General features: G+C 49.8%; 1 protein-coding gene across 1 annotated transcript in view; it reads right to left on the bottom strand.

Moving 5' to 3' along the window:
* LOC120535056 (rap guanine nucleotide exchange factor 1-like) overlaps positions 1–8,496 on the bottom strand; it is a 93,969-nt gene extending 85,473 nt beyond the window's left edge. Inside the window, exon 1 of the mRNA XM_039762578.1 lies at positions 8,225–8,496. Coding sequence (XP_039618512.1) covers positions 8,225–8,249 — 25 coding nt within the window. The 5' untranslated portion in view covers positions 8,250–8,496. The remainder of the gene's footprint in view (positions 1–8,224) is intronic.
* Between the last annotated feature and the right edge of the window lie 9,778 nt (positions 8,497–18,274).

The following is an 18,274-nucleotide window of genomic DNA, read 5'->3' as shown; positions in this document are numbered from 1 at the left end:
ACAACTCCAGAAAAGCCGCCAACCAAGGAGCCAAGTGAAGGTGAAGCACTGACGCCCACACCGATGCCCACTCACACAGCTGATTGCTGCTCCTTTCTCGAGCCTTTCAGCTCCTTTTTAAAGCTGCAGCCGCCCAATGGCGTAGTCCACCTGGTGAACTCTAGTCCATGCCAAGCAGCGCCACTTGCTAAAAGCACCAAATTCAATCCGGTGGGACTCAGAGGTGTACAACAATAACAGGCGGAAACTTCCAAGGAGGTGACAACTTCAAGGAATCGAGTGTGATGACCAGTGTGGCGATGAGCACCAGCACCACCTTTATGAACAACAGCAACTCACAACCACCCACCGGTGGAAGCACACGACCCAAAAGTGGGCCTGAGAAACACCACCGTGGGGAGGAAAGGGAACTGCGGCAGAAGATCAGAGCCTCACAACATGGACCTCGCTCGGTGGGGCTGCAGATGGCAGGAGGAGGGAGGGGCTTAGGGTCAAACGTACGACAAAGACAGGGTACAAGAGTCACTCTGACTGGCACTGCCAAGCCACAAGTCTCCTTTCTTTTTAGTCAGTCTGGTGTGTGTGTACGTCTTGATTTATTTAAAGAGCTTCTGTACCAGCCAAATGTTCCCCCGGGGGGCCAAGACACATTATATATAAAGAGAGAGAGATGTGAAAGGCGCTATATAATGCCAGCCAGACGGGAGCTCATAGTTATTTGGACATTTTGGGGTGCAGCTGCTGTTCTCCTTGCTGCTTTTGCTCCTTCGACTGGAGTTTTGTTTCACTTTACAGCTGATATGTTGACATTTTGGGGGTCTCCGAGTGCTGCTGCCCTACTCATATAAGCAGGTTGGCCTACTGCACTATATGTTTGTTGTGGTGGGGGTTACTTTTTTTTTTTTGTTATTAAAATTTAAATAAATAAAAACCTTCCATTCCATAAGAATTCCACGTTTCTCGGATCATGTGGTAAATCAGCAAAGCTCCTGCCCTGCCCTGCTCTCCTCTCGTCTCGTCTCCATCCTGGTCTGAAGAAGCCTTGAGGCCTCAGCACAGATCTTCTCCCTCTACTGGTACGAACACTCAGGCCCCAAACCCTCGACAGCCACCAGCAGCAGCAGCACGTCAGCTGACGCCATCTTGACATCCCTCTTCTGGGCACCACAAGCGCACTTGGGCTGCGCGCTCAGCTCCTTGATATTTTGTCAAAAGGTGTCGGAATTGAGCCAAAAATCTGGAGAAACCGCGTCACCGGAATAACACAACAAAGAAAAATCTCGAAAAAGTCCAGTAAAGCACATACAAACTCCCACAATGCTGTGCATCTGAACTGAAGATCGGACTCAGACCCCATTCTCAGGTCACTGTCCTTCCTTCAAATGCACAGCATTGTGGGAAGGATGTCTTGTGTGGCCATTTTGAGGAAGTACCCGTTGTGAGAACTGCACACGTTTGGGCCACGCGATCGTCCCAGACCAGTGGATTACGAGACTCAAGCTACACAAGATTTTGTTTTCCACTTTCCATACACGTCTCTGACACCGTTTGGCAGAGCCCAGCGTCGATCACTTAGGAACGTCATTAACGTTGAATATTCCAGATGACTTTTTTTTTTTTGTCAGACCACCAGGGTGAGATAACCTTTCAAAAGCATGTTAGCGTGTTTGGGCGGAGGGCTGCGGTCAGCGGACTTCACGTTCTGTGCAGTGGTTAGTTCACAAATGGCCAAGCAAGTTCGTTATCGAGCCATCTTTAATGCCAACATAGTTTGCAGGGAGCCAAAGCACCGTGACTAGCAACTGAATCTCACGCCGTCCATCATAAGGCTGGTGGCCCCCCAGTGTCTGTCTGTCTCCTGGCACCATCATCTTTTAACCGGTTTAACCTGTGGAGCACTGACCCCCTATAGCTGTGCCAGCGCACTTCATGCACTGCCAATGCGCACACACACACACACACACACACAGACAGACGTCTATCCTGCTTGGCGTCAAACGCGTCTGGAGAGCAACCAACAGGGAATTCGATTAGAAGGCTCGCCGAGTGTCACATTTCTACGGCAGTCCAACACGGGCACGGGGTGGCGATCGTGAAGTGCAAAGAGCAGAGGAGCGCCCGTTAATTTGATCCAACAGACAGCAAGCCTTCCTGAAAAGCTGAATTGTAAAATCTGCATTCGACATAAACGGCGTGCCACACTTCATTAAAAGGACGTCCGTGAGGAGAGCGGATAACGAAGGGCCGCAGGACACGCCCATTTCAGAATCTGCCCACCGACCCCAGCAGATGCCCCCGACGAGGATGCACAACATCCACCTTCTGACCACACGTGTAAATGAATAACAAAAGGAAGTTCACGTTACCGTCGAACTGGAACACGTGGCACGCCTATCGCCCACCATGCTCATCCAGACGCCGTTCGCGGTTATGACACATAGTGACGGAACGGCAGAAAGAAACCTCAACCTCGTCTCTCCGTTGAAATGTACAAACTGGTCAGTAAGCTTCTGTCAACAGGTTGTCGATTGTCTCTCCGCGTCAAGACTTTCCTTCAGTTTCTTTGACCCTCGCCCTGAACCCCAACGGTCTGGTTTGATGCACGGACTGGAGGAACTGGAGTGGGATGTTTCATGAAGAGGCCCTGTGTGTGTAGCCGTTCACCGACACTTTTTAACGGGTTTTGAGAATCACGGCTGGCCCCGCACTCTCGAGGGCCGTTTTGGATTGGGAGCGACACACTAGAGAACGTCAGCTTGCCCATCGTTATGGCGAAAGTGATGATCTTATCGTAGATGATCCACATCGCTCACCCCGAACAGGCACTGATGTCTGAAAGCTGGTGTTGGTGCCAGAGTCAGGGTGGGTCTCAGTGCCAGCCGCTGGAGAAGCTGCAGAACGAGACGCGGCCTTTAGTCATCCACCGCCGATCTTCTTCAGCTTTGGTTCTTCTCCGTTTGTGTGCGTCACTGGTTTTACCACCTCAAGGAAACGTCGATTACGAGTTCAGTCACAGCGCAGCCACAGACTGTGCAACATCGCTAAACTGTCCGCCTCGATTTTCGCTATGATTTGGGGGGGCCTCAGCCTGCCTTTACACATCACGTTCGGCACGTTTAGAGGAGCGTCTTCTAAACATCACACGCCACTCGCGTCCTCAACTCCAGGGGCACACCGGCACGGCTCCACCGCACAGCCAATCGAGCTGCCACAAGAGCCGGGTGGCATCCTGTGCATGAAGACGAAAAAAAGAAATCAACTCGCCAAGTAACAATTAGAAAAGAATGATTAAAAATAAAAAGAGACACTGGAGCGAGAGTGGGTACCAAATAAACGCCAATCAAAAAATGTGCACTGGCACGAATGACTAAATCTGTACGAATATCCGCTAAACGCTGCCAGTGTCCGGGGTCTGCGAGAGGATCAACAGGGTGGGCTGGACGCCAGGATCACAAGCAGCAATCCCACCGCCGACGCCCCCTTACAAAGCTGTATAGCTACGGACCCCCGTGAAGAGCCTTAGGATGACATTCACTATATAAAGGCGCGCGCCGACTCCAGGTGGGACCCCGAGCCTGACAATTCACAGGCCAAAGGGCAGAGATGCAGAAATCACCCCCGTGGAAGGGCACCATATAAAATGGCCACCGTCACTACCTGCACGCTCTCTTCACCTGCCAAGGGTTCAAACGACTGGGGGGCTCTCATGGGCTGGACCCCCAGCAGATTTTATTTTCTCTCCAGCCGTCTGGAGTTTTCTTTTTGTTTTTTCTGTCCTCCCTGGCCATCGGACCACCTTACTCTTATTCTTATTTTAATTCTTACTTATTTTGTCTTTTATTTCTCTTTTCTTCATCATGTAAAGCACTTTGAGCTCATTATTTGTATGAAAATGGGCGACAGAAATAAATGGTGTTGTCGTTGCTGAAAGGCACTATATAAAACAGTAAGAATCACTTCCAGTATGGACTGGAGGCCCTTTGCCTGCCTGCGTGCCAAATGTACAGAGAAAGAAGCAATTGGTCGAGGCCTGCAGTGCATCATGGGATGGTCCGGATGATAAAAAGGCACTATATAGAATGACGAGGATTAGCCCCTCCGGGGCACTGAGTCACTTCACCTCCCCAAAGATGCAGGCGTAGAGATGCGGGTGAAGCACCACAGAGGAGTCTGGAGTGTAGAAAGGCGCTATAAAACGACAGGACCACCCATTAGAAGGACTGTTTACCCGCCTACAGCCCAAACACACACACACACACACACACACACACACACACAGAAGCACCATGGGGTGCTGGGGACTATAGAAAGGTGCTATATTCAAATGCCAAGGTTCAATCTCCTTGGCAGTGTGCCCCTTCACATGGCAGTGGCCCTCCCGTCGACACCCTGAAACGATTGTTTGAAACTTGCAAAGCAGCAGAAAGGCGCCATAGAGAGAGAAAAAAAAAAAAAAAACAAGCCCTGCAGTCTCTGTAGCCACCAACTCTCAAACTGTGGTCACGTGACCAAGTGCAACGGCAGGGTGGCGACTACAGAAAGGCGCTATATCACCATCACAAGGTGCAATCCCACCTCCGACTCCCCCCGACACAGAGCACGTCAACTCACCGATGGGCACTTGTGTCCTGCGCCCTGGGATGGCGCGCACTATAAAAAGGCACTGCATGGGCACAAACCTGAGAATCGGACACTCGCCACATGCGAACACCTGGGCTGCACCAGCAAAAGAGGGCACCGCAACACAACCACCAGGGGCAATCCCACTGCTGACACCCCTCGAATCAGAGCGAGTCAATTCACCAATCAGCCATGGGATGGCATTCGCTACATCAGGGCACAAGGAAAAAAATAAATAAATAAATCCCAAGACTCAAAACCCACCACAGTCTCCAGGCGGGGGTCCTGAGCAAGCCAATTCACCAGCCAAAGGTGCAGAAGTAACGTTCGTACAGGCGACCCACCATGGAATGGTCTGGACGGCCAAAAGGCACTATAAAGAAAAATGGCCAAGATCACCGCCTACATTGACATGAGTCACGTCACCTGCAGAGATACTCAGGAAGTGCTCTGTGCTGATGAACGGGCTTTACCACTGAAAGGCACTATATAAAGTGACAAGAGTCACATGCAATGGGGACCTGCCAGAGGGTCAAATGTACAGACAAACAAACAAGCAACTGATCACGGCCTGCAAAGCACCATGGGATGATCTTGGCAACAGAAAGGCACTATAAGAAAAACCAACACACTAACATTAATGTGGCTTTACGTCACTCCACCTTGGCATTCACCATACAGCAGCACCCACCCCGACTCCAAGGGTGACCCAAAAGTGCAAATGCAGAGACACACAGCTAACTGTACTGTGTTGAGGTGGCACCAGAGAGCATTGCCCAGAGAAAGGCCCTACCTGCCCAAGGTCCAAATCTACTGACAAGGAAGGGCAGGTCAGGTTGGGCTGCGGGCACTGGTATGACAAAAAGGCTGGCAACCTCCCAAGGGCAGAGACGAGGTTCAGTCCCACCCTCCAGAAATGGGGCAAGGCGTTACGTGGGCCTGATCCAGCCACTCGAGTCCTCAACAATGAGCCGGATCACCCTTGGGTAATCGTGCCACAGGGCCGTTGTGCCGTAACTGACGCCACCCGACAATGCAGGTCCTGTGCCTCAATCGGGACCCCATGAGCAACATAAAGTCACACCAGCGGCCCCCAAGGTCCCACCAGAGAGACACACATGAAGGACTCCAGTCTTTATCTCAGGTCACTGGATGGCGTCCATGTCTCACCAACAAACTGGGGGCATCAGGACTCTAAAGACTAGCGATATCGGGAGTGCCACACACCCCTTTCCAGTGACCTCATGACCCCCCCCATGCTCTCCCGATCCGTCTACTGACTTCACAGGAAGAGTCACATGAATGTCACCGCCTCTCAATGAGGTCGACACTCTCTGCGCAGACTGACGGCCGTGCCCAAGTGGTCATTGAAGGCCTGGCTCTTTGGTTTTTATCAGGACCCTCGCTCGCGTCAGAGCCTCCATGGACTCCACGACAACAGGAAGGAAGGAAGGAGCTACATCAAAATGCCAAGGCTCTGAAAGGCGCTATAGAAAATGACAAGAAGCAAACAGCAGTCACTCGATATCGAAAGGCGCTGCAGCAGAACAACAAGGCTCATACCCGCCGCCAACTCCCCTTGGCACAGAGAGACTTGCAGCACCATAAAATGGCCAGGATTGTGCCCTATATGGACGTACAAACAAAGGACGGACTGACCAGGGCCTGTACAGCACCAGATTGGAGTGACCAATGGAAAGGCACTATATAGACAGACAGACAGACAGACAGACAGAGCCCTGCACACACTTCAGCTGACAATCCTCAAAGAGCAGTCACATGATTAAGAGCAACAGGATGGTGTGGAGGATGTAAAGGCGCTATATAGGGTGCTCCAGATCTAATTATGTAATTTTCATTACGCTAGAACTTCATGATATAGAAAATCACCCAAAACATCCCAGACCATCGAGACGTGTGCCAACTGACGACATGAAGAATCGTCTCCACGTAAATCAAAGTCATCCAGACGATCAGGGTCTGCACAATTACACCCGGACCACCCTGTACAAGCATCCCATCCATGCCACCTCCTCGTTCGATTTTGAGTTAGCGCCCCCACTTGGCAGTAGTGCAGATGTCGAGAAACAGAAACAACCGGACCACAGAAAGGCGCTCGATAAAAATCACAAGGAGAGGACGCTCTAACCGTAGTCACACGGTCATGGAGTGGGTTTGACAAAATGGGGCTCGATCCCACCGCCGACCACCGAGTCAGCATTCCCAATCTGGGATGAGAGTTTCCTACACCCACAATATGCCACAGGATGGGGTTCAACACAGAAACCACAAGGGTTGTGACAGACAGGGGGTCCCGGCTGTTTGCTCGTCTTACAACTGGAGCACATGGTGGCCGAGTGGCCTTCTCTTTGGGGCTACACATAGACTCTGAAGTGGCAGCTTGCCGGTTGTGTGCCCACTGCTTTACCCGCCTTGCGTCACTCCCTCTCTTGGTGGGCACATCTACATGCCGGCCCTTAAGTCTCCCCTCACGCCGTCCATTTCATCAGATCCTGTGTCAGATCGATTTCTTCTGCCTGTACCCTCGTTTGCTCGATCAAAGTAAAGAAGGACGAAGGCTCTGCCAGCGGTGTGTCCCCGAGTGACCCGCTTCACCTGAAAAGTCTCCGTCTGAGGCAGTGAAGAAGCGGCGGGCTGCACTTGTGGTGCCGAGACCACAAATGCATTAAGCAACTGGCCCCTCCAAGGCAAGGGTCCTAAACTCCTAACAGAAATGGAGAGACTGATTAAATGAATTCATCAAATCACAAAGGCAGACACCTGCACGGTCCCCTCACTGTCACAAGTCCTGTCCTACTTACCGGGCCGGGGTCACCGCCATACCCCTCAACTCCCCCCCCACCGCCCCGATCCTGCCAGCTGCTCTGCCCAGTCTGAACTGCCTGAAGGGCACGAATGGAAGTTGGCAAACTAATGGGGGGCGGCCGGCAGTCCCTCTGCCGCATTGACCCAAATTTAAAGCGAGTCCGGAAAACAAACAAAGCACCAAACGCGCGCCGCGGCTCAGCTCAGCTCGACTCTCCTCTCCTCGGCGGAGCCCCCCGCCCCCGGCAGCGCTCGACCGAGAAGACGGGTCAGCTTCACCCCGAGGCCCACGTGCCATGCGCCCCCCGGGCACTTCTCTCATTCGCCGATTTTCAGCCCCCTAGGGCCCTGCATTTTAAGGCGCTCCCTTTTCATCTGTTGACTAATTCGGGGAGTAAAACACAACCGAAATAAGAAAAAGTAGAAGAAGAAAACGAAAAAGGCACAGCAGCAACAGCAGCATCGCCCTTTTCTTCTCCCTCTCCGCCGCTCCCAGATTCAAGCGCAGCCCCGTTACTCGCCGCAGCTCAGACAGCCAAGCCGGCCCAGCCCTCGACACCTCGAGCACGGCGGCCAAAGCCAGCCGACGAGACGCCCTGCCCGAAGCTCGTCCGTCCGTCCGGCGTGGCCAGCGGCCTGCCTTAGCGCGCTCATCCCCGCGCTGTCCTGGCCCTGCCTGCCAGCCGGCCGCCGCGACCCCCCGCCTTGGCCGCCGCATTTCTCTCGCGGCTCTTCCCCCGCCCCGCTTCACGCTCGCTCGGCCGCCACAGCCTCTTACCTTGCTTCTCGATCTTCCCCGACATTTCCGAGAGGAGGGCTGGCGTTCCAAGCTGATGAAGAAATCTCAGCGCCCGCTTAATCCTCCGCGTTCCCCTCCTTCCTTCCTTCCTTCCTTCCCTCCTTCCCTCGCTCGCTCGTTCACTCCGCCATCCTGGGAGGCAGGCAGCCGGCGCCCCTCTCGCTCGCTCGCTCGCTCGCTCTCTCTCTCCCACTCGCTCCTCTTCGCAGCTTCTTTCTTTTTTTTTCTGCCGTGACACGCCAGCGAGCAGCGCGGACGGCGTCAGTCCTCAGCCAGCGACAGCAGCGCCCGCGTGTGGCGAACGTGGGAACTGAAGAGCCGACGACTGCTCAACAAGGGCGACGAGCGGCTGGATGCCCTTTCTTGTGCCCCTCTATCCATGTTTGTCACCGTCTGCCTGCCCCACGTGTACCAATGACGTCTGTGATTTTTTATTACAAGTCGTGATTGTCAGCATTAGTATGCAGGACTCCCGTGACTCACTGTGCCCCTTCTGATGCCACTGCTTCTCATTGTGCCCCTCTCCTTCTGTTTTTGTCACCATCTGTGTGATCTGCTGTGTTACCTGACTTTGTGTTGCCCCTCATTAGCCCCTTTATGCGTCAGGGGGCAACCCCTATGTTTGAGATGTTGTGTGTTTGGTGGCATTTTGTGTGTGTGTCACCATGTTTCTTCCTATCACTGTGTCTGTCCCCTTTTACGGTGCCACTATGTGTCCATGTCCCCTTCCCTCAATGTTTGTCACCATTTGAGTGCCACCACAGGCAACTTGTTTGTTAAAGTGTGTTATTTTTGCACGTCACTTGGCTGCACGTGTTTGTTACCATTTGTGTGTGGGCCTCCCATGTCTGTCAGTGTAGCCCTTCTGATGCCACTGCTTCTCACTGTGCCCCTCCTTCCATGTTTGTCACCCTGTGTGTGACTGTTACCAGGTCTGTGATTCTGTGTTAGCTGGCGTGTGTGTACCCCATCAGTTTGCCCACTTATTTGTCAATGTCTACTTCAGTAGCAACCCCCTATGTCTGAGATCTTCTGAGCGTCACCACCTGTGTGTGTCCTTTATAATGCCACTTTGTGTCGATGTGCCCAACCTTTCATTTTCGTTGCCATCTGCATGACTGCCATGATATGCACCTGTATACTGTAGTATGAGCCCCTGCTGCTTTTTTCCTATAAACTCGGGCCTACTAACTCTTGGGTTCACTGGCAGCCTCACCATGTGATGACAAGAGACAGAGGGGGACGAGACCCCCAAATGATTCATCACCAATGTCAACAGTCCCACGTTAAATACTATGTGGACGTGGGGGTCTGTGGGCACTCCCGTATTTGAGATTCTGTGTGACACTACACGCCTTCCATTTCTTTTCATTGTGTTCCTCCTTCCATGTTTGTCACCATCTCTGTGACTGCCACTAGGTTTGTGATTCTACGTTAGCTGATGTGTGTGGCCGTCCCAGTGATTGCCCCCTCATTGTCCTCTTTATGTGTCAGTGGGTGACCCCTGTTTTTGAGATTTTGTGTTTGGTGACATTCTCTGTGTGTGTGTGTGTCACTATGTTTCTTCCTATCACTGTATGTGTGTCCCCTTTACGGTGCCACTGTGTGTCATTGTGTCCATCCTTCCATTTTTACAGTCATCTGCAAGGCTGTCATTATATGCATCTGTGTAATATGAGACCCCCAGGGTGTGACTTTTTTTCCCTGTAAGCTCTGGCCTACTGATTACTGGTGGCCAGCATCATCCTGTGATGAAAAGTGAGACAGAAAGGGGCGAGACCCCCAAGTGATTCCTGACCGGAGATACTAGTCTCTGTGGGTGTCAATGCCTTGGGGTCTACGTTTGAGATTCTGTGCACCACGTCTGTCCCTGTGTGTCACTGGGCCCTTGTGACGAGTGGCCCTCCTTCCAGGCTTGTCACAGCCCCTATCTGTAATTGTCTCCATGTGGTCACCCTCAGGTTTATCGTGTGCCCACCTATATGGTGAGTCTGTTATTTGGCCCTGCCCCATCTCCCATCCCACGGTGAGGACCCTCTCAGATGTTTGTGCCCGTTTGCTCTGCCCTCATCTCCATCCAGCACAGAAATGATTAAAGGGACACAAAGTGAAGTCATGTGGTCATGGTGGTCTCAGACCTAAACGTGTGGGCTGGGCTGAAGAGGAGACCTCGGACCCTGGAGACATTCTGTAATGAGGATTGGCCTCAGGTTGCCTGCTTGACCTTCTCCAACCTCAGAAGATGACTCTGTGCTGTTACATTGGCATGGGGGGTGGGGGGTCTACAAGGTGCTAACTGCAGTGGTGCCAATCATTGTGGCACATGTGGATTTGCTTTGTTGATGAGGGCTCATTTTTTTTAATTCAGTTTAACTCCGGGTTTCTCTCATGTTTTAACATGTATGGTGAAGGCGATTCACCAAAAAGGGGGCTTATTTTAACCCTTTACACTCATCTTTCCCAGGGGTGTCCATAATTATGTTTGTGTGTCTGGGGGCACACGTGCCATCCCAGCAATGGAAGTCAGCACTGGTGCCCTGCAGACTCCACCCCAGCTTTGGAGACTTCATTTTATTCTTCATTTTCTGAGCCTTTTCTTCTGTATGGATTTGCGGGGTCTCACATTAATCCCAGCAGCCCCTGGCATAAGACACGGGTGAACTCTGGCACTTGGCTATCAGTCTGTGGCTGGCATTTCTAATCAAACTGAGAAAGAGAGGGAGGGTCTGGAGAAACCAACACTTCATGAGGAAAAATTATCAAATTTTTCATGGACGGGATGGGGTGCCAGTCCATTGCAGGGTGGCACCCCCACATTGAGCCAACGTAGTGCCTTTACTTTTCTTAACTGGCACCTCTTTGAGATCAGAGAGGAGACTGCTATACTCGGGGAAGACACCTGGAGAACATCCAAACTTTACCCAGGACTGAAGGCCATGTCTGGCAGGTGTGTGGTAGCATTGCCAACTGCAATGCCAACCTAAAGTCCTTATCTGTGTAGGGATGAGGCCCACAAATGACAAAAGAAAAAAAAACAAAAACTGTCTGTATCACCAAAATGTAGCAAAAGCCCCACAAGAGGAGGGATGACTGTAAACCCTCAACTTGTAGTAAAGAAGCAAATGGAGAATGTTGACAAATGGAATCTTTATCATCTGTTACATTTCAGTGAGTCCTCACCACCACTTCCAAGGGGTTCAAGTCCATTTGATGCCCCTTTTTACTTTCTTTGGTGAGCTCTTTATTTATGGCCATGTTATGTTTCTTTTTCATCTGCTGTAATTTCTTTGCCTGTGTTATATGTTTTGTGGGTGGTCCCTCAAGAGGCGGGGCCACCTGCCAATCACCTCCAGGAACTTCCTTGCACTTCCTTATAAATCAGGAGGGTCTCCCACAGTTTCTGGTGGTTCATTTGAGAGCACTAGGGAGTGGTGAACTACTGTGGTCTTCATTGGTATTTGTGAGTTTTGGATTTTGCTCTGGGACTTTGGTTGCATTGGATTGCCTTATTGTTTGGGGCAAATTTGTCTGCCTTTGTGCTCCATGGAGCATCATTGTTATTGAAGAGCATTTTTGTGAAGAATACATTTTTCATTTCATAAAGATTCTATCTTTTTGTATCTAGCTGGGCTTTTTGACTGGACTTCCCCCTCTAGTGGGCATTTTTGGGAACTATTTGGGACCTGCATGTTTGTGAGACTCTGAGAACATAACATTAACAAAAGTAACAACATACAAAATGAAAAACTCTTAACAGAATCACATAAGAGTTGCCTGAAGGGTAATCTGCAGCATACGAGTCCCAATACGATATCAGAATTCAATGGACAAAGCAAGATCTGATCAAAAATCCAGAAAAGTGCACACCGAAACACAATAGTCACTACAACCAGCAAATGAATGAATGCCAACTCCTGAGCCTTCTCAGCTATTTCAAAGAGCCAGAGGGAGGGGTCGGGAGTGGTGACATCAGGTGGCCCCGCCTCCCAGGGCTCCACCCACCAAGAACAAGGACCAGACACTACAAGTGACAGTACACAATTATGAGATGACACTCACAACTAACAAAAGCACCAATCAGACATCAAACACCCCTCACTTCGAACAGATGGATAACACTCCGGCCTACGCAGGCCCAAAATGCGAAAGTTCAAAAGTACACTCCAAGTCCCAGAATGCATGAAAAGTAGGAAACACGCGGACCTCCAATCCTCAAAGTAAGGTACCTCATGCACAGCACGCTTAGCCTCTCCATTTGGTTAAGCGCCTCAGGGTCTCTTCATTTGTCATCAGCCAGTCCAGTTTGCATTACATGGACACAGCAGAGCTAAGGTGACAGCAAAGTCCCCCAGTCACCCCAAATCCACTCTGTAGGGCCATTCAGGGGTCACATCAGCATCTCCTGCTCTCCCTTCTCTCTAACACGGCAAGACAAAGAGACAACCTCGAGTGTCTGCAGTGTCACGGGCGCGTCTCCACTTCCAGCCCTTGGGAGCACACGTTGTCACACGTCACCACTCTCCCCACTCACCACACTGCGAGTTTCAATCTGGAATGCAAACGTGTGAGTGAATCCTTCACTCAGGACCTTCTCAGGGCCCGTATGGCACCAATGGGCTTTCTCCATGCTGGCAACTCATCTGGCACCTTTATGTGTGCCAATGGAGTCACGCCAGGATGCCAGCACTTGTACTCTCGGGGGGCACACGTGTGGTTCTGGAGGCTTCAGGTGCCCATGCATCATCAAATCAGACCACCACTTCATCCAGCCTTTTCTCACCTGGACCCTTCCTCTGTACCACCACATGCAGTACCACCCAGGCAAGTGCACTGTAACAGTTTATAGAATGAAAAGCAAATCTGCAAACGCCGCTGTGCTTAACCAAAACTACGCCCGGGGACTCGCGTGTAGCAGCAGTGCTCGTTGGTTTTGGTTTGCTTTGTTGTTTTGTGAGTGAGTGTGTGAGACCACCCTGCGATGGGCTGGCACCATATCCAGGTGTTCTTCCTGCATTGCTCCTTCTTCCTCACGACCAGAGCCGACCCACGGCATCAATGAGCTACAGTAAGTGGCCACCAGGGGGCCCCCCATCTGCTCTGCCCGTCATGGAAACTGGAAAAGATGGGCAATGGATGGTTGAGAAATGACGACTAGTGGACCACCTCCCCCTCAGCTCCAACAGAGACCCCCAACTATCTGATTGGGCTGATGGCTGCTCGGGGGACCGCATTCCTCAGTTCTCGGCGCTCTAAGGTTGGCAGGTGCTCTCTTTGATTGAGCTCACAACTCCAAAGGGGAGTCCAACAGCTGAGGGTCTCACCAAGAACAAAAGCAGCCTGCTGCCGAGGTAAGAAAATGGATGACAGATGGATGGAAGGATGGAAGGGTCCTTCGTCTCCTGACCCCATGTTTTTGCTTCCAGCCGCAGTTATTGAACTTGTTTGCTTTTTTTTGTCTTTTTAGCAAAACTTATTTTTGCTCCTTCTGGTTCCGTCTCTTGCTTTTCCTCTTTATATTTCTGAATCCATTTTTGACAAAGTCTTTCAATATAAGGAACTTGCCCTGTTTTGTTTTGAATCAGAAGTCTCACGGGTTGCTTCTTCTCTTTTTTTTGTGAACATTTTGAGACTTTTCATTATTTATTTGGGCCTGTGCCATTTAAATTTGGGGTCAGGCGGCCCTGACGTGAGGCCAGTCGAGTTCGACCCACTCCCGTCTGTGTGTATCATGTGAGTTTTCGGGCACCTGCTGCCCTTTTTGAGCTTCAGACATCACAACGCTCTCCCTGAGTCCTCACAATGCACAACACACACAGTCCGAGGTGTGTTAATCGGCTGCTCTCACGTCTTCCCTTCAGATGCACTTCTCTTACGCTTGCCTGGCACAGCAAAGCACAAAAAGGGGTGCAGGTCTCTAAAGATGGCAGGCCAGGGCAGCCCTCCGCCAAGTCTTCGGACCCCTCACTCTGCTCACATCTTGGTCTCTCGCTGCCTTTCAATTCATTTTTTCCCAGAAACACTCCAGTCTGCTGCCGACTCGAGCATTCAGAGCTGTAACTTTGGCTCAGGTGCATCCCCTTCTATGGACCACCACGGAAATGTCTTGAGACCACTTGTGGTGAATTCAGCCCATTGGACAGGATTACAAAAGGCTCGCTCCTGTCTGTAGAAGGTCCACAGGTGAGCACAAGCCAAGCCACGAGTCTGAAGGAATGACCTACAGAGCATAGACACGGGATGGGGTCCGGACTTCAGACCCCTGGGCAAGGCTGCAGCAGAGCACAATGGCCTCCATAATTCTTAAATGAAAGACGTCAGGAGCAACCACAACTCTTCTGGAGCTGACCACCCGGCCAAACGGAGCAGTCAGGGGAGAAGGTCATGTAAATGCCACACGGGCTGGACGGGCATCGCACCCAGAAGAGGGGCTAGTTCTTTATCAGTCCTAATCAGGCTTTTAAAGTTCAACTTAACCTGAAAGTGCCCAAAAGTGCCCCAAAAAAATCAAAAATGTCCTTCAAGGGAGGGGGTAAAATGTAAAAGCCCCCCAGTGCAGATTCTTCAGAAATAAAGATATTTATATGAAAGAAAACACAAAAGGCAACGCAGAGCAAACGAGCCACAAATCAGAAGCAAAATTCAAAAATCAATCAAATCAGATGAACTGCTGGAGAATCTGCAGCTTCAGACTACAAAGCCTGAGGGCGGGCTTTCAGCGGTGACATCACACTGACCCCGCCTCTTGAGGGGAGCTCCTCCCACAAAGCACAAGAAAACCAAGGAGAAGATTGGAAAATAAAAACTAAAAACTTAATAAAACCCACCATTTAGATCATTCGTAAAAACACATCAAAAAAACAAGAAGTGTAATGTTGGTAAATATTTGTACTCCTACAGAGCGCTAAACACAACTTGTGAGATTTAAATTGACTGTTTTTATTTTAGTGTTCTCTAGTTAATGGCTGTGGGAAACTCTGTGGAACTGAACCAGCAGGGCAGACCTGAATGAGCTCATTAATATTCATGAGGGCAGGGGTGTATGCAAAATAGACAGACAGGAATTCTGGGGAAATAAGTACAAAATGATCAAAGGGCGCCGCGTCGTGTCATTTTCAAGCCCACTTAATCCAGAGCAGAGTCGCAGGGGCGGAGCCTATCCCACCTAGCAAAGGGCACAAGACAGGGACAAACTCCGGACGGGTTCAGTCCATCACACACCAGACACACACGCAGGACAATTTGGTGTCGCCAGTCCTCCTAAAATCTCTCAGGGGAGACGCCCAAGGAGCAGTGATGGACCCCCAGCTCCCGTAAAGCTGTTCTTGCTTGCCCTGCTTTATCGTCAGCCTTGGCCACGTTGCTCAATTTGTGTGTTTGAGATGTGAGTGACGAGTGGATGTCATAACGGTGAGTAATGTGGGGTGCCCATGTACATCAGGGCTCATGTTTTTTCGCTCATTTCCTCTACCAACTTGTCCAGAAATAGAAAAAGAACCTCAGAGGTTAAAATGGCCTTCATGGACACTTTTACATGACAAATTAAAAAGGACAAAAGAAATGATTTTAAACATAAACAGGGGGGCACAGCCTATCGGAAACATGCCAGTCAGTGCCAGTCTCTAGTGCCCATTACTTGAAAATGTCACTTTCAATTAGACCAGTATTGGGTGGTGAAGGGCCAATGTTTGATTTGATGCCAGCTCTCTTTTATTGGCACAAGGTGGCAGGAGCTCCCTAGTTTTAGAACTGCCATCTTACTACTGGTATTAGGTGACAACAGCCACATAGTGTCAGAAAAAGGTGACAACAGCTCTTTGGAGTTGACAGATTTGTAGTGCCATTATAAGTATGAGGACAGCTCTTTGGTGCCAGGTTAGGTGGCAAAAGCTGTTTATTGTCAGATTTACATGGCAACAGATGTTTAGCACCAGTATCACATGATGCCAGCCTCCTGTCATCATTACAAGGTGACCATGGCCCTTAAATGACAAGTATTGGGTGACGACAGCTCTTCAGGTGACAATGTCTGTTTAGTGTTGGCTTTAGTGTTGACAGCTCGTTGGTGTTGCCCAAGGCAATCACAGCTCTGTAGATGGCGAGAACTCTCCAGTGCCAGCAGTGGTGCCAAGAGCTTGTGCTTACCAGTCCTAAATGACACCCGCTGTTTAAGGGAACAAGCCAGCTCTTTGTGTTACAGTCAGGGGTGCCAACCTTCAGAGACTGTGGCGGCACAGCAGCCAGAATCAATCAATGAATACGAAGTTTAAACTTCACAACTGCAGAAAATGTCTGATGGGAACCGGTCAATAAAAAGTGCTAGAAGAGCGCCCCCTGGAGCACCAAGCTGCAATAGCCCTGTGCTGAAAGCCAACATCCGGCTGCCAGATTCTGCACCTTCTGTTTTGACATGTCCAGTGTGGTGGCATCCAGTGATCTCCTAATAATGTGCCATCATACCACTGGCTGGGAAGGGCACAGACCCCAAAAGGGCATGAGGGGGACCTGGGCCATCTGTGCCACGGGCCTGAAACACCTCAGAAAATCAAATGTTTCACACAAGGAAGAGGAGGAGGAGAGCTCTAGTGTAATTATGTCTTAAGTTGTATTATATAGTGCCTTTCATATCTATCTATCTATCTATCTATCTATCTATCTATCTATCTATCTATCTATCTATCTATCTATCTATCTATCATATAGTGCCTTTCATATCTATCTATCTATCTATCTATCTATCTATCTATCTATCTATCTGGTGTATTCCTGTTTGTCTATACAGTATACAGTATTCATAGGAAAGTACAATAACAGTAAGGAGGATGGTGACACCTACTGGTGAAATTTGAATACAGTAACCATGGGCTTTTTGGCTTTACTTTAAGGCCATGTTTCTTAATTACTGGGTGGCCAAAGGTGAGATGTAAGTGGTTGTCCCCCTTAACATGGTCATTTAATCAATCATGACCCTCCTGCTCTTCTAATCACACTTATTTCATCAAGGGGGACTCTGCTCTTCAGAATCTATCTGTGTGTCACTTGAGAACTTATGGTAGGACTTGAGTCCCAAGGCAAAAAAAAAATGAAAAGCACAACTCAAGAGAGTGTCAGAGGCTGCACGTTGGGCTTGTTGTATGAGTGCCATGATGGCTCTTCCTGTATTCACAAACTGTCAACTGTTATATAATGCCTTTTCTTACTTTATTCAAAAATAATGTTAGGATATTCTGCTCCTTTGGCACAGCAAGTTAACTAATACTACCCCACTACCTACTGTATGATATAGTGTGTATCCTATCTATCAGTTATATAGTGTCTTTCCTATCCATCTACTGCTTCCATCAACCCTCCGTCTCACTGAATAAGACAGCAGATTAACAATAAAGAGGCTGGTGACACCTACTGGTACAATGTGAGTGCAGCCACCAGCGGGCTTTCTTGGCTTTTCTTCAAGTGCAGTCAGAGGCCACATGTTAGGGTCTCTGTATGGGCCCAGAACTGTCACCTGTTATATAGCGCTTTACCTTTCTTAGTCCAAAATAATATTAGGAAATCAGAACAATCAGGCCATTCAGCCCAACAAGCTCACTAATCCTGTCTGTCTATCTAAGATATCATGCCTTTCAACTAGCTGTCTCTTTATAGTGCCTTTCATATCTATCTATCTATCTAGCACCTTTCATATTATCTATCTATCTATCTATCTATCTATTATAGCGCCTTTCACATCTATCTATCTATCTATCTATCTATTAAGAATGGAGAACATGTTGGGTATCTCTGGCACTGCCCTCCAGTGGTTCAAGTCCTATCAAGAGTTTCTTAGTCTTGGTGACCAGCTGATCCAGCTCAGCGCCAGTCACACAAGGAGCTCCACAGGGCTCTGTGCTCGGCCCTCTTCTCTTCTGTTTTTCTATTCTTCCCCTTGGCCATATTATTCGTAGCTATGGACTGGGCTATCATTTTTACGCAGATGACACTCAACTGTACTTCAATGTTAAAAGTGAAACTTCATCAGAGTTTTCTCAGCTC

This window comes from Polypterus senegalus, chromosome 9 (genome assembly GCF_016835505.1).
Source record: "Polypterus senegalus isolate Bchr_013 chromosome 9, ASM1683550v1, whole genome shotgun sequence".
NCBI classification, from domain to species: domain Eukaryota; kingdom Metazoa; phylum Chordata; class Cladistia; order Polypteriformes; family Polypteridae; genus Polypterus; species Polypterus senegalus.
The sequence above is the reverse complement of the archived record's forward strand: the minus strand, read 5'-3'. Positions and strand labels throughout refer to the sequence as shown.